Below are 25969 nucleotides of genomic sequence, written 5' to 3'. Positions count from 1 at the left end.
CAAATGGAATTCATTTTCATATAAAGAGAGGGGTATACTTTTTTCCAAATTTTCTACTACCTGTCTCTGACCATTTAATGACGAGCTGTCTCTTCTTCCTTATTTGAAATGGTGTCTTTATCATATGACAGATCCTTAAGTGTATTCCGTCTATTTCTAAACTATTCTGTTCCTTTGATTATTCCATCCCTTCTCCCATAACAGATTTTAATTATTTAAGCTACAAATGTAAGTTTTTATATCTTTCAGGGCTATTCCCAAGGGAGGATTCTCTGCCCTTCTTTTATTACGGGAAGGATTGCCATGGAGAGGAGTACCAGAGAAGGGAGTGAGAAATTGAAGATACAGGAGTTAGGGGGGTCTTTGGCGTAGGAATGTCTCTAAGAAGATGCGAAGGGTTAGCCTCGTCATCCAGGTGGAAGGATTACTCTAAGTGAGGAGAAAAGACATCTCTTTATTATAACCTGAGAGAATGAACAAAGGATGGACACAATACAGATTACATTAGAGGTTTTTGCCAGGAATTGAGACAGTTCCCACCTGATTGCTTCTGTCTTTCTGTGAGGTTTGATGTGCTTGGTTTCAGGTAAGGGAGGGAGGAGATAGAGGTGAAGGTTTAAGGACGACAGAGGTTTAATGAACATTCTTGCAGACAAATCTTTGCACACTTCTGTTTATTTCCATAAAATCCTGTTTGCTAACTCAGAGAATAGATACGTTTTTGAGGCTCTCAGAAGATGCTGCTATATGGCAGGGTCCACTTAATTTAAAAGGAAGCTGAAACGCAGTTTGCCACCTTGTCCCGGCATAACCATTAGTAACTGCCCCTTATTACTTTCAAAGTATCCAGTTTAGGTGATAAATTATAGGGTCGTCCTATTTATAAATGAAGCTTGACATGAGGTAAATTGAATAAATTAGTTTATTAGATACTTTTTTTTTTTTTTTTTTTTGCTGTACGCGGGCCTCTCACTGTTGTGGCTCTTCCGTTGCGGAGCACAGGTTCTGGACGCGCAGGCTCAGCGGCCATGGCTCACGGGCCTAGCCGTTCCGCGGCATGTGGGATCTTCCCAGACCGGGGTACAAACCCGTGTACCCTGCATCGGCAGGCGGACTCTCAACCACTGCGCCAGCAGGGAAGCCCTATTAGATACTTTTAAAATGTTATAATTTGAAAACACTGCTTTCTGAGGAAGAGCCAGCTGAATTGTTCACCTAGGAAAGATAATTCACAGCTAAGGGCTCTGCAGCATAGATGTAACCATTCACTGACAGTCCACAGTGTTGACGTGTCCAGAAGATATACATGTTTCCAAAGAGAAGGTATCACGTGGACTCATAAAATTTCAGGTCAAGGTGGTACCTCAGTGGGGGAGTTCCCTGGCGATCCAGTGGTGAGGATTCAGCGCTTTCACTGCTGTGACCCTGGGTTCAGTCCCTGGTTGGGAAACTAAGATGCCGCAAGCTGCGTGGTGCGGCCCAAAACAAAAAAAAGATGGTCCCTTAGTGATCACCTGGTAGCCCTTTACTTTTTTGAATGAGGAAACTGAAATCTAAAGCAGTTAAGTGATCTGTTTAAGGGTTTAGGGTAATTAACAGAAAACCAAACAGAAGCCAGATCTGATCCCCAGTCGTAGATTTTTTTTTTTTTTGCTTTAAAAAAATTTTTTTTCAATCTACTGCTGAGAAAAACTAATTAGAAAAATAATACTGTTCATGATTTTTGTGCAGCATACCAGTGCTTTCATGCCTTACAAATTAAGAAAAATCATCTACCTCTGTGTGCTACAAGATGGTCTTCAACTTCTACTGTACCTCGAATCACTACCCACTATACTGTTCATCCCCGGGATAAGGACAAGCGATGGGAAGGTAAGTAATCGTTTCTGTAAAATTGTTGAGACTTTTCTAGACAGTTTGTATCATTTTGTGGAGGTAAATACTGTATTTTTCATGATAGTGTAAAATCATCTAATAATATTTTATAACTTTACAAAATCTGTTACATATTAATGTTTAGATAAGCAAATGCTTGCAAACTTATAATAATAAATCTCAGTAATAAAAGTTGGATTATGGAAGTTAAAATAAGATATGTCCTCGAACAGAACCTAAGAAAATAAACTAAGACAGTAATGGACTTAGTATAATTCTCATGGGAAGCAGAGGGGTTATTTCTATAAATAATGCTCTAAAGGATAGTGGGTACTTGTAACCCAGCCTGTAATTTTATCAGGTAATAGTCATCCCAGAATTGATATGTGGGTTTTTTTGGAGTATAGTTGATTTACAGTGTTGTGTTACTTTCTGCCTTACAGCAAAGTGAGTGGAATCTAAAAAAATGGTACAAATGAACTTCTTCGCAAAGCAGAAATGGAGTTACAGATGTTACATATGTTTCAACCCTCTCCCCTCCAGGGGTGAACATGGAGCGGTTTGCAGACGAGGCAGACGTGGTAATCGTGGGTGCCGGCCCTGCGGGGCTCTCAGCAGCCGCTCGGCTCAAGCAGCTGGCGGCCCAGCACGAGAAGGACATCCGCGTGTGTCTGGTGGAGAAAGCTGCTCAGATAGGCACGCACACACTCTCAGGGGCTTGCCTGGACCCACGAGCTCTCCAAGAGCTGTTCCCAGACTGGAAGGAGAAAGGAGTATGAAAAGTAGTTTTTTATACCCAGTCTCGTCTTTATTGCATCTCTATTTGCAAATGAAAGGAATGTGGAAAACCTTTTCACCAGTTCTGTCTCTTACAGGATACTTGTAGATAGATTTTTAATTGTAAAAGGGCCAAAAAATTTGAATCATATCAAATATAGTTAAAATTTTAAGCTATTAACTCATTTAATGCCTTCTGCACATGGTATCTGTGTACTGGATTTATAAGAAGGTATTATCTTGAGAAGATCTTTGAATAAATATAGCTTTTTGATTTTGAGGGTATTTCCTAACTTGTTCCATAGGTGTTTATATCATTGTTCTTAATAAAGTGTTCTATAACTTTCCTGGGACATTGCAGTATCTAAAGCCAAGGAGGATAATTTAATCTAATTTTCTAAGGAAATACATTAATAAGACCCCATAACGTAAGCAGAAAAGTCACTGGTATGATACACAGAGAATCAAGTGCTAGTTTTACTGCAGTCATCATTTGTATGACCTTGGTTAAAATATTGTACTCTATGCATCTCAGTTTTTTTCTTCTGTAAGATGGGGTTTTTTTTTGTTGTTGTTGTTTTATTTTTGGCTGCCTTGGGTCTTCGTTGCTGCGCGCGGGCTCTCTAGTTGCAGCGAGCAGTGGCTGCTCTTCGTTGCGGTGCACGGGCTTCTCACTGTGGTGGCTTCTCTTGTTGCAGAGCAAGGGCTCTAGGCGCACGGGCTTCAGTAGTTGTGGCACGCGGGCTCAGTAGTTGTGGTGCATGGGCTTAGTTGCTCCGCAGCATGTGGGATCTCGCCAGACCAGGGCTCAAACCTGTGTCCCCTGCATTGGCAGGCAGATTCTTAACCACTGTGCCACCAGGGAAGCCCTGTAAGATGGGTTTTATTACTCCTGTTCAAGGTATTCAGTGTTAGAATATTTAGTATCTGTGAACATACTCTGTAAAGATTGTTAAAAATCAAAATTCACCTGAGTAAATTTAAAGATCAAATTGGCTTTATTCAGTGATTCTGGGCAGCATCCCATCTAGCAAACAGAAGGGAGCTCCAAGGAGCAGCAGAAAAGGAAAGGGTTTGACAGGCAGAAAGGGGGTGGGGCATGGAAGTCATAAGCAAAAGGGTTATTTCAGCGTATTCCCTGGCAGGCCAGTGGTTAGGACTCTACGATTTAAAAAAAAGCGGGGGAGGGAAAGGGTTAGTTCAGGCACTGTTGCCTACCAGGCGAGGCTTCAGGTGGTGCCTCACGAGGACTGGTGGAGAGGCTGACGCGTAAGATTACATTCCTTGGAGAGGCCGGAACTGAATGAGGTTAAGGTCAGGGCTGGGTTTGCTGACGTGGGGCTTAGCACAAGGGACGATGCTCTTCTTTCTAAAGTAGTGAGCTCCTTGGAACTAGAAATGCTGTAACTATGCCTAATTAACTTTCTCTCTTCAATGTTATATCAAAAATAGGTATCACTGAATTATTATTGACACAATATCAATTCTAATAGAAAAAGTTTTTCACATCAAAGCCTATGTAGCCAGGCAGATCCAATCCCTTCTATGCCTGTTAATTGCCTTTATCCAGAGGAAAACTAAAACTCTTCTCTTTCCATGAAGCAGGAAGTTACAGCAGGTGCCTAGGCACCTCACACAGAGGCAGGGAGACAGGTAGACAGCCCCCCTGATGTTCACTTTCAAAGGTGGCTCCAAGGCCCCCAGCAAAGACATTCCTGGGATGCAAACTGGCTTATTTAGGTTTAAAAAGATTCCCATGCATCTCAAAGAGACAAAGGATTTACGGTGTCAAGTTCTGCAAAGGAAGTGATGGAAGAAAAGTGAGGAGGATAGTTCCCTTTCCTTTTTGACACAGTAGTTTATGATTTGTATTTACCTCACAAGTATGAACTAAAGTCCTTTTCTCTCCTCCTTTTGTTTCCAGGCTCCACTTAACACTCCCGTAACAGAAGATAGATTTGGAATTTTGACGGAGAAATATAGAATTCCTGTGCCAATTCTCCCAGGTGAGGAATGATAAATACTCGTAGACTTAACAAAATTCCACAGCTGGAAGCAGCTGCATTTCATTGGGTGGAATCCCTTCCTTTTACAGATGAGAAAACTAAGTCCCAGAGACTCGAAGGACTTAACCAAAATTTCACAGCTAGCTTGTGGGGAAGAAAGCAGGCCTAGAGCCCAGTGCTTTTGTCTTCCAGTCTAGAAGAATTGAGATAGTCTTGTACGGCAACCAGGGATTTTTAATTTAGTCTGTAATGTCGTTTTCAATGTAATAATTTGAACTCTAGACCAGAATTGTTACAAAATAAATTGAAATTATGGCCATAAGATGACGTGTGTGTATTTATGTAGAAATTAGACATTGATTAGAATTTCTAAATTAAGTATTTCTGTTTTTGAGATGTTTTACCCATAAAAAGTCAGACTTCTAAACCAAGCATGTATCTGTAGGTCTCCCGATGAACAATCATGGCAATTACATTGTGCGCCTGGGACATCTGGTGAGCTGGATGGGAGAGCAGGCGGAAGCCCTGGGTGTGGAAGTGTACCCCGGCTACGCGGCTGCAGAGGTTTGTGCGGCCCTGTTCTTAGTGCTTATAGGACGCGGTCTCTGTTTCTTCTGAAAAGCAACCAAGATGGGTACAGAGGTAAATAGATGTATATTTTCAAACAGCCATAGGATTTTAGAATTGCAAGATCAGAAGAAACCTTAGCAAGATCTCACGCAAAGGGTACTTGAAGTCCTTGTCACCACATCATGTGACTGTCCAGCTTAGGACAACACCTTCAAGGATGAAAAAATATCTCCGATGTTTGGTTTGTTGGTGATACTGTCTTCCTTAAGTTGAGGAGACGTTTATTTACTGTTTTATACTGTGTGGAACGAATCTGTGCTCTCCTCCAGGGAGAACTCTCCAGTTATAACTATGCCCTGCTCTCCTTCCCCGCCTTCGCAGGTGGTTTTTCTCTTCCCAGTTAAATAGCCTCCATTCTTACAGCCACCATATAATATGTAAATATTTTGAGTCCCTTCAGTATTCTCCTTGCCCTCCTCTGACCGCATTCTCTTTTTATTCCCTTTCGAAGTGGCAGCCAGAATGTCTGCACTACTTCAAGCCTGCTGTACAGCAGGGCCATTCCCCTCTTCATTCTGGAAACTGTTCTCCCAGTAATTTCCTCAAAATAACTTCTGGCGGCCATATCGGACGGTAGCTTCTCACTGAATACTGTTGGGGAAATTATTAAAACTAAAATCTCCTGCCAGCCCAGAAAAATCACCTCTACATATTATAAACAAGAATGAAACAGTTTTTTTCTTGCCAAGACTACAGTGCAGCTACAGGCCACCTGCTAGGGAGGTCGCCGAAACAGAAAGAAATCTCACCCTTTTACAGAGTCAGGCAGATACAGTCCATTACATGCGCGTTAATCGTCTCTATCCAAAGGACAAATAAAGCGTCCTGTATCTTTGTGACAAGTGGGAAGTGACAACGCAGAGGCCAGCACGGAGCCCAGACTCTTCCCCCAGAGAGAGGGAGACCGGCCACCATCCTCCTCCATGGTCACATCTCAGGTGTGTCCCCGAGTACCCAAGAAACTCATTGCTGAGATACAGACCTGGCAGGAGTCTTACTTAGCTTTTAACATGACTCCCATATATCTAAGAGAGACAGAGAAAGGGTTTACAGTTAAGTTTTCTAAAGGAAATGCTAAAAAAAATCTGGATGAGAGAGGGAGTGCTCTTGTTTTTGGCACAAGCGAAAATTGAAAAACTTTGTTTTTACCTTTACAGTATATAAACCAAATAAAATACATGGTCCCTGCATTACACTTGCCAATACTGATTTCTGGTTTCCCAGTTCATGCACATGCATTTGGTTTTGCATTTCTCCCAATTAAACTGTGTTCAACAGGAATCAAAGTCACAAGTAGGTGTTTTGTAGCATCCATGATTTTCACTTTTTGAGTGTATCTGCACACATGCCCGCTCGTGTGCGCTCTCTCTCCCTCCGTGTCTCTCTCTGTCTCTCTCTGGTCCCCTGCAGCTCTCCTCTCCTCCCCAGGTTTTGTACACCAAGGCCATTTTCGGGTCCAGGCCACAGCCACATACTACTGTGGATTTGTTTTCAAGGTGTCACATCCATTGCTGCTGGTTCTTGTTTCGCCTTTCCTCTCCCGTGCTTTCTACTGTGAGGTTCTAGTGTACAGTTTGTTCTTTCCTGTCCAAAGAACATTTTCCTCCGGAGGAAACAGAAACCAAATAAGAGAATTGTTATTTCTCATCTTCAGAATCATACCTTTGACCAGTTTTCCCTTTTCTTTGTGGTCCAGAAATAACTTGGACTGCCTTCAGCCCCTCTCTGTTTTGTCTTGTTGTTTGGTCTTTTAGTTTTGGGGTTTGGGCTCACTGGAGACAGAGGCTTTCCCGACACTCTCCTCAGCCGCCCACCTGACGGTCCAGCCTGTCACGGGCGCTGACCCCAAGTTCTGTGCACATGCCTTTGACCCCTGAACTCGGCAGAGGGCTTCCCGCTGCATCTTCCCGGCTCCTTCGTTGTTCTCTGGCAGCTCCCCCTATTCTTCCTCACCAGGTCGGGGCATTTCCTTCATTTCCAGCTGTTTGAGCTGTGTTCTGTCTAGAAGGGAGTAGCTTAGAAGCACATCCCCTTTTTTTGCTGGAACGTTCTTAAGCCTTTGTCTCTATAACCTTGAGAACAAGCTCACCTTCTAAAAATCGAAGGCTGTTTGTTTCTTTGCAAGCGGTTGTGAATCCCCAGGTGATAACCAAACGTGTTTTCATTCTAGGTCCTTTTTCATGAAGACGGTAGCGTGAAAGGAATTGCCACCAACGACGTAGGGATACAGAAGGATGGTGCGCCCAAGGTATGCACATAACAGTTCTGCGCTTCGCAAACTGACAGTGAAAGAGAAAGAATCAACTCACACCCAATAATTTAGTCTTGCTACAAACAGCACATTAATTAAGTGCATGTTAGAACATTAGTTATTACTGTGGAATTTTTCTCATTGTTAAAAAATAGAGAAACATCTTTGAACTAACCGTAATTTAGGCAAGTAGGTATAACATGTTTAACAATGATTTTCTTAAAAGAAAAAACATGGGCTTCCCTGGTGGCGCAGCGGTTGAGAATCCGCCTGCCAATTCAGGGGACACGGGTTCAAGCCCTGGTCCGGGAAGATCCCACATGCCGCGGAGCAACTAGGCCCGTGAGCCACAACTACTGAGCCAGCGCATCTGGAGCCTGTGCTCCGCAACAAGAGAGGCCACGACAGTGAGAGGCCCGCGCACCGCGATGAAGAGTGGCCCCCGCTCGCCACAACTAGAGAAGGCCCACGCACAGAAACGAAGACCCAACACAGCCAAAAATAAATAAATAAATAAAATTTAAAAAAAAAAAAAAGAAAAAAAAGAAAAAACATGACATACAAATATCAGACAAACATGGGTCAAAGATTTTATTTCACTCATTAATTAATGAGGGAATCAGTAAGATGTTACAACCAGTTCAAGGAGAATCAAAAACCATGCACACGTGGGTCAGCAGCTGGGCCACCTCCACAGTTTCCACTTCTGTGGACAAGAGTCATTTGCGTTATTACTGTCAGTAATGCTGATGGAGTCTTTGACAGGATTTTGACATCTTTTGGTAAATGCAAAACTGATTGACCTCATCTCTTTCAAAATAGGCTTCAATGGCCTTCTGGTTTTCACAACTTGTTATTTTTGCATTTGTAAAAGAAGAGCTCCTAAGACATGGATCTCACACTCTGTAAGATCCCTTGGAAAGGACAAGGAAAAAAAATACCTTGCTTTCCTATGATAACAAGAGCAAAACACAAATTAACATCTTGATAAATTAACTTGCCTATTCATGTTTATTTGTTGTCTTAATTTCTCAACTAGATTAGAACCTCAGAGATCATGGAGGGTTACTCCAGAGCTAGCATAGTGCCAGGCAGTGCCGGGGCCGCAGTAGAGATTTGTCAACTCCTAGTTAGTCCTCTCTGCCATTCTAGAACAGAGCTGGGCATCTAGTCTAAGCCTCCTCCAGCAGATCGTCCTGCTTTTCAATCCTTCCTGCACAGAGATTAGCAAGTGGCAAAGCTCTCGAGTCTTACCTGCATCGTGGTTCTCCTAGTGGCTTGGCTGGCTGCCCCAGAATCGCGTGAGGCCTTGGGGCTCAGCCTGTCCTGTGGCAGGGCCCGAGAAGCTGTCTTGTATCAAGCCCCAGGGGTTCTGATGCATAGCCAGGTTTGCAACACCTGGTATCTCATCCTGCTTCTTATAGTGTGACCTGTACCCTCAGCACAGAAGGCCAGACTCTGATAGCAGGAGTTTGCAACCAAGTAAGAGTTTATTGCGGGGCTCCCAGCAAGGGGGTGTGAGACAAGCCTCGCAGATCCACTGCACCCGGTCTTTGGGTTCGGGGTGTTTTAAAGCAGAAGAATAAAGAAGCTGGGAAGAATCATCATCTCGTGACATTTCTTACTCTGTTTCGGGGGTCAGGGTGTCTCTGACTGACGATGCTCTGGCCGGGTGATCCACACCTCGGGGGTCTCTGGGCTCATCTTGCCCTGGAGAAACAGCCTGAGTTTGTACGTTAGTGATGAGATCTACAAGAGCCATTTTAGTACAGTGACTGTGTTATCAGTGACAGCCATTGTAGTCATCGGACTCTAGTTGACTGGTGTTGAGTGAGCACAGGATGAGGTCAGAGGGCACAGAAAGGGAACAGAGTTCTGGATGGAGAGGAATCATGAACTCAGTAAGGGAGCTCGGGCTTAAGGGAACTCAGTGAGGATAAAAGAATACTGTCTTTCTTATATTCTTTCCTGTGTTATGGCTGTTCTTTTCTGTATTATGATCATTTGATTATAAATTGCATTTTATTCTTTAAAAATGTCCATATTTAATATTACAGCAACATTGAAGCACGCAAATTCTACCATTCTGATAGTTCTTTTTGTGTGTGTATTGTCAGGGTATTTGTTCAAATGTATATTTTTGTGTCTTGTGCTTTGTAGTTGTAAAAACACTCATATATTGTATTTATATAGATATAAAAGCATAGAAGAGTATAGTGGAGTCTCAGTAATTTGAGTTTGTAAATTTCTTTTTCTTTTTTTTTAAATTTATTTATTTATTTTTGGCTGTGTTGGGTCTTCGTTGCTGCGTGCGGCTTTCTCTAGTTACGGCGAGCGGGGGCTACTCTTCGTTGCTGTGCACAGGCTTCTCATTGCAGTGGCTTCTCTTGTTGTGGAGCATAGGCTCTAGGCACGCGGGCTTCAGTAGTTATGGCTCGTGGGCTCAGTAGTTGTGGCTCGTGGGCTCTAGAGCACAGGCTCAGTAGTTGTGGCGCACAGGCTTAGTTGCTCTGCAGCATGTGGGATCTTCCCGGACCAGGGCTTGAACCTGTGTCCCCTGCATTGGCAGGCGAATTCTTAACCACTGTGCCACCAGGGAAGTCCCCCTTTCTTTTTTTTTAATTTATTTTATTTATTTTTGGCTGTGTTGGGTCTTTGTTACTGCATGTGGGCTTTCTCTAGTTGCGGTGAGCAGGGGCTACTCTTCGTTGCGGTACACAGGCTTCTCATTGCGGTAGCTTCTCTTGTTGTGGAGCACGGGCTCTAGGCGCACGGGCTTCAGTAGTTGTGGCTCGCGGGCTCTGGAGTGCAGGCTCAGTAGTTTGGCGCACGGGCTTAGTTGCTCCGCGGCATGTGGGATCTTCCCAGACCAGGGCTCGAACCCGTGTCCCCTGCATTGGCAGGTGGATTCTTAACCACTGCGCCACCAGGGAAGCCCATGCAAGTTTATTTTCATATGGCCGGTGGGGTGAGGAGAAGCAGGGATGGATTCTTTGTTCTCCGCCAATTGGCTCCCTTGATCCCGGCGTGGTTAGGCTTCCTCCTGCTCTTGCACGGAAACATTCTCGTCGCTCACAGACACCTCCGCCTGGTGGTACCCAGTTCTCTGTCCTCTCACTTGGCCCCTGGTGGGCAGTGCTGGCACAGCTGAATAATGTTTTCATTCCTGAAACACTGTCTGGACCTGGCTTTTCACACCACCTTCTCCTGGTTTTCCTGGTGTTTCAGGGCCCCTCCTGCTGCCTTTGCTTGCTCTTCCTCTGCGCCCTGTCCTCTGAGTATCCAGTGACAGGGCTTGAAACACGTCTCCCCTGAGTCCCAGAATCCTGCGTCCTGCTGTTCATTCAGTAGCTCTAATCTTAGGTCTAATAGGCATCTTACTGTCAGAATTCTGATGTGGATGTTTTCATGTTTCGGAGGTTAAGTAACTTGCCCAGGGTCAGGCCACTGTTAGGTAGTGGAGCTGGGGTTGGAATAGAGGCTCCAGAGCTGCCCCTTGCACACTAAGGAGCATATTGCCTCTAAGAGGAATATTTTAGTCCATTAAGATCGAGTTGTTTTATAAGTGGTGCTGAGTAAACTGCATGTCCATCTGGAAGCAAATAGTTAGACTTTCATTTTATTTTAATTCTGATGATTTCTTAAAACAATAAAAAAATTAGAAATCTAGGTTATAATTACAACCTAGGTGTAGGGTAGATAAACCATCCTATAAAGGCAAGAAATTAAAAACCTATAAGAGGCAGGCCTTTTTTAACTATTTAAAAATTAAACACTTCTGTATACCAAAAATACTAGTGAGTCTGCAGATAAGCAGGAGATCGGGGGAAAATTTTTGACGACCCGTGATGTCAAAGAGCACTTCTACATTGACAAGAAAAAAGATAATACAGTAGAAAAACGGGCAGAATCTTACAAAATGAAGAGCAGATCCCGGCGAGCAGTAACCACTAGCCAGGAGGCAGGTCCTCTGATGCCTCTTATCTGGGCCCCAGGCTCCTGTGCCGGCTCCCCAGCCCTCCTCACGGCACACAGTCACACCTAGTCCTTGCACGCCCGCGTAGTTATTTATGTTTAGCTCTGCCTCCATGCCTGGCCCCAGGGAAAGGGACAGTGTTTTTCTGTCATCTCTGCCCCAGTGCCTAGCATACAACCTGGCACACCAGGGGTGCTCAGTTAATATTTCTTGAATCAAAAAGAAATAGTTGCTGAAAAGAGTAATCCAGAAAATGCAAATTAAAATAGCAGTAAGTTAGCCAGCTCTACACTTAGCAAAACCGTGAAAGGAACAGTTATACTGTCACTAGCTAGAAATAGGAAAAGGGTCTTCTTATACACTGTGGGTGGAAATGTGAATTGTTCAGGCTTTGGGGAAAGCAGTCTGGGAACATCTCATAAAATAAAAGTAGGTGTGCCCTTTGATTGTACAGTGCCACTCCTGGGAACCTAGCTTACAGGAATAAAAGCACCAGTGTTGTAAGGATACATATACAGGGTGTATGTTTTATGACATTGCTTATCATAGCAAATAAACTGGAACAGTGAATGGCTATTACCCATTAGCAGAATGGCTGGATAACCTACGGTGTTCCCACACGGACTACTGCCCGCCACTAAAAAGAAAGATTTGAGCCACATAGTGACTTGGAAAGGTTTCCATGAAGTATTATTGTGAGAAAAGTAAGATACAGAAAAGTCTGTATTATATGATGCTACCATTGTGGAATGAATCAGGAACCAAAAAAGTTGAGGTGTCTGTGTAAATACCTCAGTCCACAGGTGTGTATGTATATATATTAGGGTAAAACTTGGCGTGCTAGGCTGTTAACAGGGTTTATGGATGAGTGAAGTATAGTAAGAGGAAGGAGATGGGAACAAATCCAAAGGTACTCAGCACAGTCACTTATAGGACGTGTGTGCACATGTATGACATTGGTGAGCTCTGCACAGAGAAACACAGAGTCACCAACAAACGTGAAAGATGTTCAGACTCTCTAGTGACTGAACATATGAAATCAGTAGTGAAATAGTTCTTACCACTTAGACCGAGAATATTTCACGTCAAGGATATCAATCTGAGCCATGCTTATAATAGTGAAACAGCCTGGAATAACCTAAACGTCCAGTTATTGAGAGCTGATTGAGAAGGTAGGAATCTATTCAAGCATTAAAAATGAATGCTTAGGACTTCCCTGATGGCGCAGTGGTTAAGAATCTGCCTGCCAGTGCGGGGGACACGGGTTCGAGCCCTGGCCTGGGAAGATCCCACATGCCGTGGAGCAACTAAGCCCGTGCGCCACAACTACTGAGCCTGCACTCTATAGCCTGTGAGCCACAACTACTGAGCCCGCGAGCCACAGCTACTTGAGCCTGCATGCCTAGAGCCCGTGCTCTGCAACAAGAGAAGCCACCACAGTGAGAAGCCTGTGCACCACAATGAAGAGCAGCCCCTGCTCTCTGCAACTAGAGAAAGCCGGCGCACAACAACGAAGACCCAACGTGGCCAAAAATTAATTAATTAATTAAAAAATGAATGTTTAATTTGGTATATATTGCCTTAGGCAAATCACTTTATATTGTGTAATGTGAAAACAGTTATAAAATGCTTTGTCCGTGTAAACCATTTTTTTGTATGAATGTTTCTGTATACACACAATACCTGTAAACATATGAATGGAGAAATATCAGGAAATATATATTTCATAAGAGACTTTCCTTATTATTCTGCATTCCTTTATTCAGGAGCTTTACTGAGTACCTACCATGTGCCGGATATAAGTGCAAAATACAGAGAGCAAAAGAGAGAGAGAAAGACTTTTTAATTGTAGCTTATTTTTCCCCTTGGAAAAAACAAGTTTCAGTTTCACAGTGTATATCCAGCAACAGAGGACAAGTGAACTTAAAGTGAAAAGAGCAAGCAGCTGAAGAGTGTGTCTGGGGTGACCTTGTCTGTGTTAGGAGGATATAAATAGACTCATGTAGTTTTTAGGGTGATCTTGTCTGTGTTAGAAGGATATAAATAGACTCATGTAGTTTTTAGGGTGATCTTGTCTGTGTTAGGAGGATATAAATAGACTCATGTAGTTTTTAGGGTGATCTTGTCTGTGTTAGAAGGATATAAATAGACTCATGTAGTTTTTAGGGTGATCTTGTCTGTGTTAGGAGGATATAAATAGACTCATGTAGTTTTTAGGGTGATCTTGTCTGTGTTAGGAGGATATAAATAGACTCATGTAGTTTTTAGGGTGATCTTGTCTGTGTTAGGAGGATATAAATAGACTCATGTAGTTTTTAGGGTGATCTTGTCTGTGTTAGAAGGATATAAATAGACTCATGTAGTTTTTAGGGTGATCTTGTCTGTGTTAGGAGGATATAAATAGACTCATGTAGTTTTTAGGGTGATCTTGTCTGTGTTAGGAGGATATAAATAGACTCATGTAGTTTTTAGGGTGATCTTGTCTGTGTTAGGAGGATATAAATAGACTCATGTAGTTTTTAGGGTGATCTTGTCTGTGTTAGGAGGATATAAATAGACTCATGTAGTTTTTAGGGTGACCTTGTCTGTGTTAGGAGGATATAAATAGACTCATGTAGTTTTTAGGGTGATCTTGTCTGTGTTAGAAGGATATAAATAGACTCATGTAGTTTTTAGGGTGATCTTGTCTGTGTTAGGAGGATATAAATAGACTCATGTAGTTTTTAGGGTGATCTTGTCTGTGTTAGGAGGATATAAATAGACTCATGTAGTTTTTAGGGTGATCTTGTCTGTGTTAGGAGGATATAAATAGACTCATGTAGTTTTTAGGGTGATCTTGTCTGTGTTAGGAGGATATAAATAGACTCATGTAGTTTTTAGGGTGATCTTGTCTGTGTTAGGAGGATATAAATAGACTCATGTAGTTTTTAGGGTGATCTTGTCTGTGTTAGGAGGATATAAATAGACTCATGTAGTTTTTAGGGTGATCTTGTCTGTGTTAGGAGGATATAAATAGACTCATGTAGTTTTTAGGGTGATCTTGTCTGTGTTAGAAGGATATAAATAGACTCATGTAGTTTTTAGGGTGATCTTGTCTGTGTTAGAAGGATATAAATAGACTCATGTAGTTTTTCTATTCATGGAAAATTTCTGGCATGATTCACAAGAAATCTGTTAATGGTGTTTTTTGCTTCAAATCATGGGACTAGAAAATCAGGAACAATGGGGAAATGGCCTTTCACTTTAAAAAAATTTTTTTAGTTGTATAAGTTTCAGGTGTCTGGCATTATAATTCAACATCTGTATACACTAGACAGTGGTGAGCACCCCAAGCCTGGTTACCACCTATCACCACACACTGACCCCCTTCACTCATTTCGGCCGCCCCCCTTCACTTCTCACTGTACATTCATTTGTAGATAATTTTTCGTGGGGGGATGAGCATGCTTTATTTGTTTTTTAATGCATACAGACTTAACCATTCGATCAATATGACAAAGACACAAGATACGTTATAAAATTTAAATTAGATTCCACTTACAACAGTGTTTAGTTCTGTTACTAAAATTATATATCTGCACCTTCTCTTCTATACCGGAATCATAGATCAATTCAAAACTGACCAGACTGTGAATATTTTTAAAATTGTCAAACATTGCAATTTAACGTGTTCCTGTTTCTTAGACAACTTTTGAGCGGGGGCTGGAACTACATGCCAAAGTCACAGTCTTTGCAGAGGGCTGCCACGGACACCTGGCCAAGCAGCTGTACAGGAAGTTCGACTTGAGGGCCAACTGCGAGCCCCAGACATACGGGATCGGGCTCAAGGAGGTACTCGAGTTTGCCGGTGTGACTTTCGTGTGAAAAGATGAAGCTTACATTCATTTGTATTGTGTGGTTTATAAATTGATTTAATTTTATAGTTACGTTTTTCATTAACCTGAAAAGTTCATAATGACTGAAAACATTAGGGATATTTTTCAAGGGGCTGGAGAATATTACTAACCAAATTTTACTATTACCTAAATTGTGTCTGCATGTTCTAGTTGTTTTATCAGATGTTGATTGAAGTCTTGAATTTGAAAATATTTGTGATATTGATTTTTTTCATGGTAATGCCATCTGCCCTAATAGGATTTGACCTGTTATCCAATGCTCTTTGTAAAATGGCCACATCCTGCAAGAATTGTTTATTCAAAATTATAACGTAAAGATAATTTAGTTTATGAAATATACACTCAGCCATAGTATATTGACCTGCAGCCTAAAATTTAATTAGGCTGAGTGTTGTATATTTTCTCAGTTTATCCAAACCTTAGGTCTATTAGCGCAAAAGTTTCATCATAACTCTTTTGTTAAGAATCTTTTTAGGGTAAAGCTCAGAAAGTTTCAAATTCTATATATAACTAGATTCATTATATTGTGAGTAAGGGCTTAATTGTTTTGGTAGACTGTACATAATTCTATGTGGTGGCACGTCATATCTGATTTTTAGATAATATTTCCTGTGGAAATTGTTGTTTGCAATTTAAAACTTAACCATTCTGAAAACAGGATGATCAGTTAGCTTCAGTCGGGGAGAGGGTGGTGCAGGAGGGAGCACACTGGTTTTTTTTACTGAAGAATGACATCTATCCTGTAAAGTAACAGATCCGAAGTGCAGGGCGCAGCTCACGTTCATGAGGCGAACACGCCCGTGTGGCCGTCGCCCGGGTCAAGGTGTAGGTGGTTCCCAGCACCCCATCTCTTCAGCGGCGTTTCCCACAACCGCACGAACGCCTTACCCATCTGAGAACTTAATTAATGTCTTACAGAGTTCCTCACCTGTTTCTTTACTCCGATCATCCTGCTGCATTTTGATGTCATTTTCTGGGATATCTGAAGTACTTTTTTGTGTGTTTCTCTTATTTCTGCTTTTCAGTTGTAACTTTCATAAATAAGACATAAAACTTAGCAAGTTTTATACATGTGGTGCCATAAAACATCTAAATAATACTCTAGGACTTTTTTTTAAAGTTATGGATTATCGACGAGAAGAAGTGGAAACCCGGGAGAGTCGATCACACTGTCGGCTGGCCCCTGGACAGACACACGTATGGGGGCTCATTCCTCTATCACCTGAATGAAGGGGAGCCCCTCGTAGCGCTCGGCTTCGTGGTAAGTTACACTCGGTGATGGGAAGTTCCACTCTGAGAGCCACTGGGTCTTCAGTGTCACAAATCCAGGGCTTTGCATCTGGAGAATGTAAAAGGCTTCTCATTTAAAGCTTCCTCTCTGCTTTTGTCCACATCTGAAGTGCTTATGGCCACTGTAGACAGTGGTCTGCTTCAGCTCACGTAGCTGTAGTACAGTAGCTGCTACACGCCAGGCCCTGTGCTGGATGCTTCCCTGGGAATCCTGGTCCATAAAAATCCTGTGAAGTTGGTCTAGCGTTATTTTACCGGTGGGAAAACTGAAGTCCAGACAAGCTAAACAGGCTTCCCAGACACACGCATTAAGTGATAGAGGCAGGACTCATGCCCGAACCTGTCTGACCTGAAGCCCATGTCCACTGTGGCACGCCACTGCAGGAAGTGCAGTCCGCACTGGGTTTGAACCTCTAACTAAAACAGGACCATTTCCTCCCTTTTGGTCGCTTAAACATCCTTACAGTAAATTACATCTTGAACATTACAAGGAATGGAAAAGTGATATGAGTTACTGCACCTTGCAGTTGTAGCTTTATAGTTCAATGTCATGATTAGACTTGTACATGACACGTTGTTAAATTTATGTATTATTGTGTTCGGTGCATCACTTTGATTTAGTTTTTATAGTGACTTAATCTTTTCAAAGCAAAAAGGGTTTGGTTATTAATTTCAGCATTTTTGGTAAAAATGTAATCTCTAATGTTTTTCACCTTCTTTTTTTGTAAGTGCGATTACATTCTTTTTCTTCATTTTTGCCTCAGTAGTACTGCATTGAGCTTATTAGTTTATTTCTGGAGTTGGTATTGAGAAATGAGTGATAAATTATTACAACTCCTTTTGTAGAAACATAATGTGTAACACTTACCTACAAACATTTTTCTAATTTGGACTTTGATTTACAAAGCACGATGATTTATTAATACGTTCTAAATGTTTTCAAGTTCTGCCAGTTATAAACACATGGCATCCTTTTGTTTACCCTTTCTTTTCCAAACAGATTTTATTGGGTTATTTATTTAAATTTGGGTCATTGCATACCTTTCTCTAAGTACTTGGAGTACAAGCAGTTGAATGTACATGTTCTCTGGTAAATATTGCTCACATTTCAGCCTGATATAATTTGAAATAATGATGTCTCATTTAAATATAAACATTTTAAGGTTGGTCTAGACTATCAAAATCCGTACCTAAGTCCATTTAGAGAGTTCCAGAGGTGGAAACACCACCCTAGCATCCAGCCGACGTTGGAAGGCGGGAAAAGGGTTGCATATGGAGCCAGAGCCCTCAATGAAGGTGGCTTTCAGGTAACACTTCCGCGTTTTTAATCCTTATTTCTGTATTATAAATTCAACGTTGAAACATAAGGTAACAACTTTAAACAAAGGATAGAAGATTATCTCAGGAAGAAAATTTAAGTAACTAAGCAAAGCACCCTAGTATTTATAAAACTGTACCACACCAGAGTTAAATGACACCATGAATTTAATTTTAAGGATATATTGATTTCTAGAGAAAAATTCATGGGCTTTTTTGTTTATTGGTTTGTCTTTAACCAGAGAATTTAAACTACGTGATCCAAGATCTTTTCCTTTATTCCTTTGCTGCCAGGAAACTCAAGGACAGATGTAGTTTTCAGCAAAGGTAATTAATTAATCTCAACTACCTAGTGTCATCCATGCCCTTTAGGTGGCCTCTGTTAAGTTTTTACCCTTAATTGTCCTATTTTAGTATATGGTCAAAATAAATACTATCAAATGCAGTTAATTTATTAAGTATTTAGTTATTAAACAATGAAATAAGATCTAGATGGCTAACTATGATAAAAGCTATTAAAACTGTTTTGGAAATAGTATTCGACAGGTAAGATGATCTAAAAGTCAGCTCTAAAACTTATACCAAACGGTTTGGTCAGGTTATTTAACTCCTCGGGCGTTAAGGGATCATCTGTAAAATAAAGATGATCCCTTCTGTCTCTAATATTCTAGGAATCTAGAACTGTTGATATTTTAGAAATCTGATATCTTTTTGTTTTTAATCTGTTGTAAAAGTAACAAATAGATCATAGAAAATTGGGGAGAAAAGTTGACTTAACCTTTAAAGTGAAGTTCTAAATACATTCGTAAAGTCAAGTACAATCACCGGTAAATTATGAATGTCATCACTAGAACCCTAAAAATGACAGTCCCTAAATTCCATTGCTGCGGAGTTACCTCCCATGAGGTTGTTTTTATTTCTGGAGCAGTTATTCGTTTGCAATAATATTTGCTAAATTTCCTATGTTCAAGCCCATTAAGCTTTTTTGAATAATGTGCATAATACCTATTGCCAGCCTAATTCTACTCTTTAATTTATAGTGTAAAGGCTTCTGTATATTCAGTAGTACATACAGACTCGTGTTTATGACACCTGCCTTGTGTGCTTCAGCACCTCAGATGATCTTTAGATGAGCGGGAAGAGATGACCCCACACACACAATACACTTTTTACCTAAGTTTTCTGATTTAATTAGTCAAAGATTCAGAAACTTACTTCCATTAAGTTTTTGAAGACCCTTCAGAGACAAAAATTTGGAACATCCAATTTTATTTTGCACCAACAAGTATTACATGACTTTTTATTTCTCTTTCTTCAGTCTGTACCAAAGCTCCCCTTTCCTGATGGGTTTCTAGTATTTAACCCCTGTGTTTTTTTTTTGGTGTGGGGGAGGTTCTTTTTTTTTCTTTTAGTGCAGGGAAGTGTAATTTTATTTTGGTGCAGAAATAGATTAGGTTACAGAAAAGTCCTAGGAAAAGGAAGTTACGAGACTGATTTTACCAATTGTCAGGTGGAAGGGTAAAATCTGTTACTGTAGAACTACTGCAGGCCATACCCATCTTCTTCAGTGATATGGCCTGGTTCCTCATTTTAACCCCCGTTTTTTTGTTTGTTTGTTTTTTTAATTTATTTTATTTACTTTTGGCTGCCTTGGTTCTCCGTTGCTGTGCACGGGCTTTCTCTAGTTGCGGCGATTCTCTAGTTGCGGCGAGCGGGGGCCACTCCACACTGCGGTGCGCAGGCCTCCCACTGCAGTGGGTGGCCTCTCCCACTGTGGCGCACGGGCTCTAGGCGCGTAGGCTCAGTAGTTGTGGCGCACGGGCTTAGTCGCTCCACGGCATGTGAGCTCTTCCCGGACCAGGGCTCGATCCCGTGTCCCCTGCATTGGCAGGCGGATTCTTAAGCACTGTGCCACCAGGGAAGCTCTAACCCCCGTTTAATGGATGTCCCAGAATACATCTCTCTGTACGACTTTTCCTGGGTCCCCCAGGTCCTTAACAAGATGTCCAGCTGCCCGCACAGGGTAGGATCCTCGCAGAACTGAAAAACACACATTTCCCTTGGGCCATGACGTTTTTTATTCTTAGGACTTAAGCGCCCATTTGGAAGAATTTGCACTAGCAGTCCGTGTCCTTTTATTAAACCTCAGTCTTCTGGCTCTTGAATCAGACTTAGGATTAGCAGGGCCACAGCCTGATTTGAGAGGAGCATTGTCATGATCCAGGTTCCTAACCATTTTCTCTGTTTGCAGCTCCTGGCATTCCAGAAAGCCCTTTCCCCTTGTTGTCTGCTCTGCGGCCCTGATTTCACGCTCTCTTATCTGCATGTTTCTGATGCTGAGTTTGGTTGGAGAACAGCAGTCACCCCTGGGCCCGAGCCTTCTTGTGCCAGCGTTGCTTTTGCTTCTCACCGCCACTCCCGCGCAGTTAGAACTCTGTAATCACGGGAGCGCGGCCACAGCCCTGCGGCGTGGCGGCTGATGGTGGCGGGCTCCCTGTTGACCTCCTCTCCTCAGGGTCCCTCTCCGCCCATCGGCCACACTGTCAGCCACCCACCACTTTCTCAACAAAGACCCGTGGCATACTGTGGGAAGCCTCCAGGAGGAAAGAGCAACTCCACAGCTCTCTTTTCTTCCTCTCCACACTCTAGGTTACAGTACAGTCTCCCGAGGGAGGCAGTCTGTAACTTAGCTGCTGCATCGTGGGGCTAAACCAAAACCGTCACCCACCCTTTAGTACGTTGTTTTCCGTCAGAAGTGTATACTGAGGCCCAAACAACCATCTTAAAGTTTATTTTGGAAATTCAGTTTATTCTTCGGTTAATTAAAATACATTATTTAAGGTAGTGGCTAATTGGGGTGATGCCATGATTAGAACCTAGGTTTCCGAAACTCCCTGGACATCAAGGTAAAACAAGGAGGTATGAAGAGTTAAGATAACATCCTTTGTAAATCACGTGTTACCCACAATGCTTATAAAAGCAGATCACAATTTAGATAATAGACGTTCAGGTTTAGAGATTATTCTTTTCATTATGACATAGATATGTATAAATAAAAACATTTTATGTAAATGTTAATGCTCTGGTCTTAACGTCTGTCTCATGCAGGTAAGTCATGGGGAGGGAGATGGAAAAGAGATCAGAGCAATAGTTCTGATCCTTGTTTCTAGAGGAGGAGAAAAACTGCCCTTGCTCTGATTTTTCTCTTCACTCGTATTCATTTGCATGTAATTTTTTTTTTCGTTTTTTCCCTACAGCTTTCAAAGAGGCTATAATTTGGAGTATTCAGTTCTCTTTGTTTAATTTGAACTAACAGATGCACTTTGACTGTTTCTTTCCTCAGTCTATACCAAAACTCACCTTTCCTGGGGGCTTACTAATTGGTTGTAGCCCTGGTTTCATGAATGTTCCCAAGATCAAAGGAACCCACACAGCAATGAAAAGTGGGATTTTGGCAGCAGAATCTATTTTTCATCAACTAACTAGTGAGAATCTCCAATCAAAGACGATAGGTAAGAACTCCCATTTATTCTCAGGTTCTTCATGGGGATGTTTAAAAAGAAGCTATTTAAACAGACACTCAGTGTACGGATAGAGGATGACAGTAGATACAGTTAGAAATCTTGCTGGTCTTGTATGTTTATCTCATTGGGCATTGAAAGATGCAGGGTGTGACTGTCCCTCTACACAAAGCGTCGAGATGCCTGCTGGGCAAAGCACACTGCAGCCTGCTCGCCGTGAGGTTTTTACGGCCACGTGCCATTTCATGAATGGAAAGTAGAACGAGCCCGAGGTGTCCCGCCCCCTGGAAACAAGTTCAACGTGAGGGTCCCGCCTCACATCGCACAGGCCCAGGTGGACCCTTGCAGGCGCCCCCAGACCTTCACTCCAGGGCAGGCAGCGGACCCGCCTCCGCCTTCACCTCCTGTCACCCTCCATCCCAGACACGCTTCCTGGGTCCCGGGGGCACCCAGCTGATGGCCGGCCCCCAAGCTCCCCGCACCTCGGCTCGGATCTCTCTCCGGGGGCCTCGCGCGGACCTCACCAGTGAATCTGCACTGCACACAGGCACACAGCCCTGCCAGCCCCTCTCACCGCGCCGCTCCCTCTCCGGTGTGTTCCACCTTCCGGCTCGGCTCACTGTTTAACGTACTTACTGATCAACCTCGTTTCCTTGGATGGACACTCCTCCCAGAGCAGGGGCTTGGCTCCCTGTGGACGCAAACACCAGGAGCAAGTCCGTAGATACCCGATAGATGAGCCGCGTTCCGTGGAGTCGGGTGACACGCTCCTCCAGGTGGACTGTACCTTCAGGCATGCCCGGGGACAGGAGAGGCAGGGCCGGTGCCTCAGACCGCCTCACCAAGTCCGCGTCCCGCCAGGCGCCAGCCCGCTTGCCCCACACAGGTCGGGCCGGAGCAGGCAGGTCACTGGCACCAGGAGGAGGGTGGTCACGAGAACCAGGACGTCCTGTTGGAGATTAAGTGCAGGGCCCCAAGCTTTAGGTGCTGCCACCTCCTAGGGCCACCACAGCCGAGTACTATGAGCTGGGCAGCTTTAACCAGGAAGGTATTCGGAGTTCCGCAGGCGAGCACTTCGCAGCTGTGTCCGAGTCTCCAGCTTCCGGGGGCCTCGGGCTCCTGGCAGAGCACCGCCAGCCCCTGCCTGGTCCTCCTCTGGCTGTCTCCTGGACGCCAGTCATTGGACCAAGGGTCCAGGCCGCTCCAGCATGCCCTCATCTTAACTCGGTATACCGGCAGCGACCCTCTTCTGACCGATTCTTAGACAACTAGGGGTCAGGACTTGAAAATACCTCTCTGGGCCATCACGGTTCAGCCCGTAACGGAAGTGTTTCAGTGATCAGCTCCATAGGTAGCATAAACTCTCTTAGCTTCCTTTTCAGGTTCACTGAATTTTGCAACTAATATTCCATGCTACCAGTATGGCCTTACTGCCTGTTAAACAACCTGTCAAATGGGTATCTTTTTGGAAGATGCCAGCATTTATACATGAAACGTTCTTCAAGTGTGGTCTCATATGACCACCTGCTTTTTTAACTATGTAAAAGTCATCTGTTATTTTGGTAGCAAAGTACCTTGACAATAAAGTGTTTTATACTCCTTGAGGCAATTTCACTTAACATTTCATGTTTTTCATAAAAAGGACTTGATGTAACTGAGTATGAGGACAATTTGAAGAAATCATGGGTGTGGAAAGAGCTATATGCCATCAGGAACGTCAGACCGTCCTGCCATGGCGTCCTGGGTGTGTACGGAGGGATGATTTACACTGGAATCTTCTACTGGATATTCAGAGGGATGGAGCCCTGGACCCTAAAACATAAAGGTAATTCCGGCCTGAGTATGAATGTTAGTCCTTAACTCAGGAAACGGGATCCAATAAGTAGGGAAAAAAGGTGACCTTCTACACTTTACTGTTTTAAACTTGCTTTCTTAGAGAAATGATGAATTCAGTATCTTTAGGAAGACAGGGTTTCATTGTTGAAAGAGGACTAAAGTCTTATTTCTTCAGTATAATATTTACAGGTTTTTATTAAAATGTGTAAGGAAGTACTTTAGAATTAGATACATTTTTACTAAAAACCTTCCTCAAAACTTGGGAAGGTTCTGACTCCGATCAGCTCAGGCCAGCCAAGGACTGCACACCTATTGAGTATCCAAAACCAGACGGGCAGATCAGTTTTGACCTTTTGTCGTCCGTGGCTCTGAGTGGCACCAACCATGAACACGACCAGCCGGCACATCTGACCTTGAAAGATGACAGTGTACCTGTAAACAGAAACCTGACCGTATACGACGGGCCTGAGCAGCGGTTCTGCCCTGCAGGTCAGTGCACTCATTTCCATCCACTCTTGAAATGTCAGTAGGAGGATTTGCTTGAAACACGTTAGAAATAGGCTTCCGTTTTTTTAAAGAAATTTCTCCTTCTATTGCTTGGAAATTGTAAATGACTCCCATCTCCAGCTTCCTTTTGAAAACTCATTATTCTTATGTTTCTACTCTAATGCTATAGTAGGGATTTCTCGTTAAGCCTAATTCAGATGGCATTTCTCAAAAGCAGCCTTTCTCTTTTCACCCTCAGCGCGAGGTTAGGGGTTACGGGGAAAAGCACCAAACACCTCTTTCCGTGTTCACGTGACTTAAAAAAAAATCGTTTCTGTCATGGCTGCTCCTGTCTGTATAGATGTATGCTCATGTACACACACACACATACATTATATATGTGTACATAGCCTAAAATACTAGATTTTGGCCACATGCAGCTCAGGGAAATCGTCCTGGACTTTAAATCCATCATGGATACAGTATCTTCCAGTGCTGAGCTTTCAACTAGAATTATAGTAGGAACTGGGTCTCGAGTGCTGGTAGAACAGCATTCAGGTATGTGAAAATCAGTACCTTCTGGACAGGAACTAGAACATACACTCTGTGAGGGAGGGACCTTGACTGTCTTGACTTTATCTTTTCACCATTTGTCATCTCACTGGGTTGTAAGCTGAGGGTAAGGGCTGACCTAATCTGTCTGTGCAGTCGTGGCACACATGTATACGGGAAGATCTCACTTTATTGCACCTGGCAGATACTGCTTTTTTTACAAAGCGAAGGTCCCTGGCAACCCCGTGCTGAAGAAGCCTACTGGCGCCATTTTTTCCATTTGCTCACTCCACGTGTCACATGCGGTAATTCTTGCAAAATTTCAAACTTTCTCATTATTGTATTTGATATTGTGCTCCGTGATCTTTGATGTTAGTATGACTCGCTGAAGGCTCAGACAGCATTTTTTAGCAATAAAGTGTATTTTAAGTAAGGCATGTACATTGTTTTTTAGACATAATGCTGTTGTTGCACGCTTCACAGACTGCAAAGTAGCGTAAATGTAACCGTTACATATGCACTGGCAACAAAAAAATTCACATGACTTGCTCTATTGTGATAAATCACTTTATTGCGGCGTCTGGGTCTCTGAAGTATGTCCATATATAACATCACACCCGAAAACTGCTCAACCTCGAGTTCCCTTGTTGGTAACACCAACTCAGCCACATGCTGCTGTACCTTCTGCTTTGATCATTTTTAATTTATACAACAGCAAATGCACACACCCAGATCTCTGTAATATTCTGTGGGTAAACATTCAGTCCACAAACGCTGAGGGCTTCTGTGGCTAATTTCTCCAGGACTTTAGCCTCTGCTTTAAAGGCAGCTACTGCACAGAGTTGCCTATGTTTTCTTACAGGAGTTTATGAATTTGTACCTTTGGAACAAGGTGATGGATTTCGGCTACAGATAAATGCTCAGAACTGTGTGCACTGTAAAACATGTGATATTAAGGATCCAAGTCAGAATATTAACTGGGTGGTACCCGAAGGCGGTGGAGGCCCAGCATACAATGGAATGTAAACTGCAGCCGGCTTCACCCGTGCCAGTGTCTCTAAAATGGACGGCAAGTTAACTTCAAATGTTTGGAAGTTCACAGGTGTCAAAAACAGCTTAAATATATTTTTAATCAGAATGTTCATAAAGTAATTATCAGTGAAATAATTTTCTACTGTACCTAAAACTGTCCCATATTATGAATCTCTCTTAAATAAAACTTTATAAGTGATGTAGCATCTACTTCTCTCTCCAAGTCTTCCGAGAGTCAAACACTATTGGCACTACTGGCCTCCAACGTACATTTGACTCATCAGGCTCAGCACTTCCAGCAAAGTGTATCTCCTAGACCAGAGGTTGGCGTCCAGCCCACCACTCTTCTTACGCAGTTTTACTGGAACACAGCAGTGCCTCCTGGCTTACACACTGTCGATGGGGGCTTTTGAGCTCCACGTGCAGAACTGGGTAGCCGTGACAGACTGTAATGTCTACCTGACCCTTTAGAGACGTCTGCCAGCCCTGCACACAGGTCACAGAGAGATGCATCAAAGAACTGA

General features: G+C 42.9%; 1 protein-coding gene across 3 annotated transcripts in view; it reads left to right on the top strand.

The window, feature by feature from the left end:
• The window catches only part of ETFDH (electron transfer flavoprotein dehydrogenase), a 35760-nt gene extending 10133 nt beyond the window's left edge, over positions 1-25627 (top strand). For all 3 annotated transcript variants that reach the window (XM_082838719.1, XM_082838720.1, XM_082838721.1), the window contains exons 2-13: positions 1732-1872; positions 2419-2648; positions 4577-4658; positions 5104-5222; positions 7459-7536; positions 15200-15346; positions 16532-16672; positions 17865-18008; positions 21362-21530; positions 23182-23364; positions 23643-23864; positions 25276-25627. In XM_082838719.1, the coding sequence (XP_082694845.1) occupies positions 1732-1872; positions 2419-2648; positions 4577-4658; positions 5104-5222; positions 7459-7536; positions 15200-15346; positions 16532-16672; positions 17865-18008; positions 21362-21530; positions 23182-23364; positions 23643-23864; positions 25276-25439 (1820 nt within the window). In that variant the 3' untranslated portion in view covers positions 25440-25627. The remainder of the gene's footprint in view (positions 1-1731; positions 1873-2418; positions 2649-4576; positions 4659-5103; positions 5223-7458; positions 7537-15199; positions 15347-16531; positions 16673-17864; positions 18009-21361; positions 21531-23181; positions 23365-23642; positions 23865-25275) is intronic.
• The last annotated feature ends 342 nt before the right edge of the window (positions 25628-25969 follow it).

Source organism: Leucopleurus acutus, assembly GCF_964270905.1.
Source record: "Leucopleurus acutus genome assembly, chromosome: 4".
NCBI lineage: Eukaryota > Metazoa > Chordata > Mammalia > Artiodactyla > Delphinidae > Leucopleurus > Leucopleurus acutus.
The sequence above is the reverse complement of the archived record's forward strand: the minus strand, read 5'-3'. Positions and strand labels throughout refer to the sequence as shown.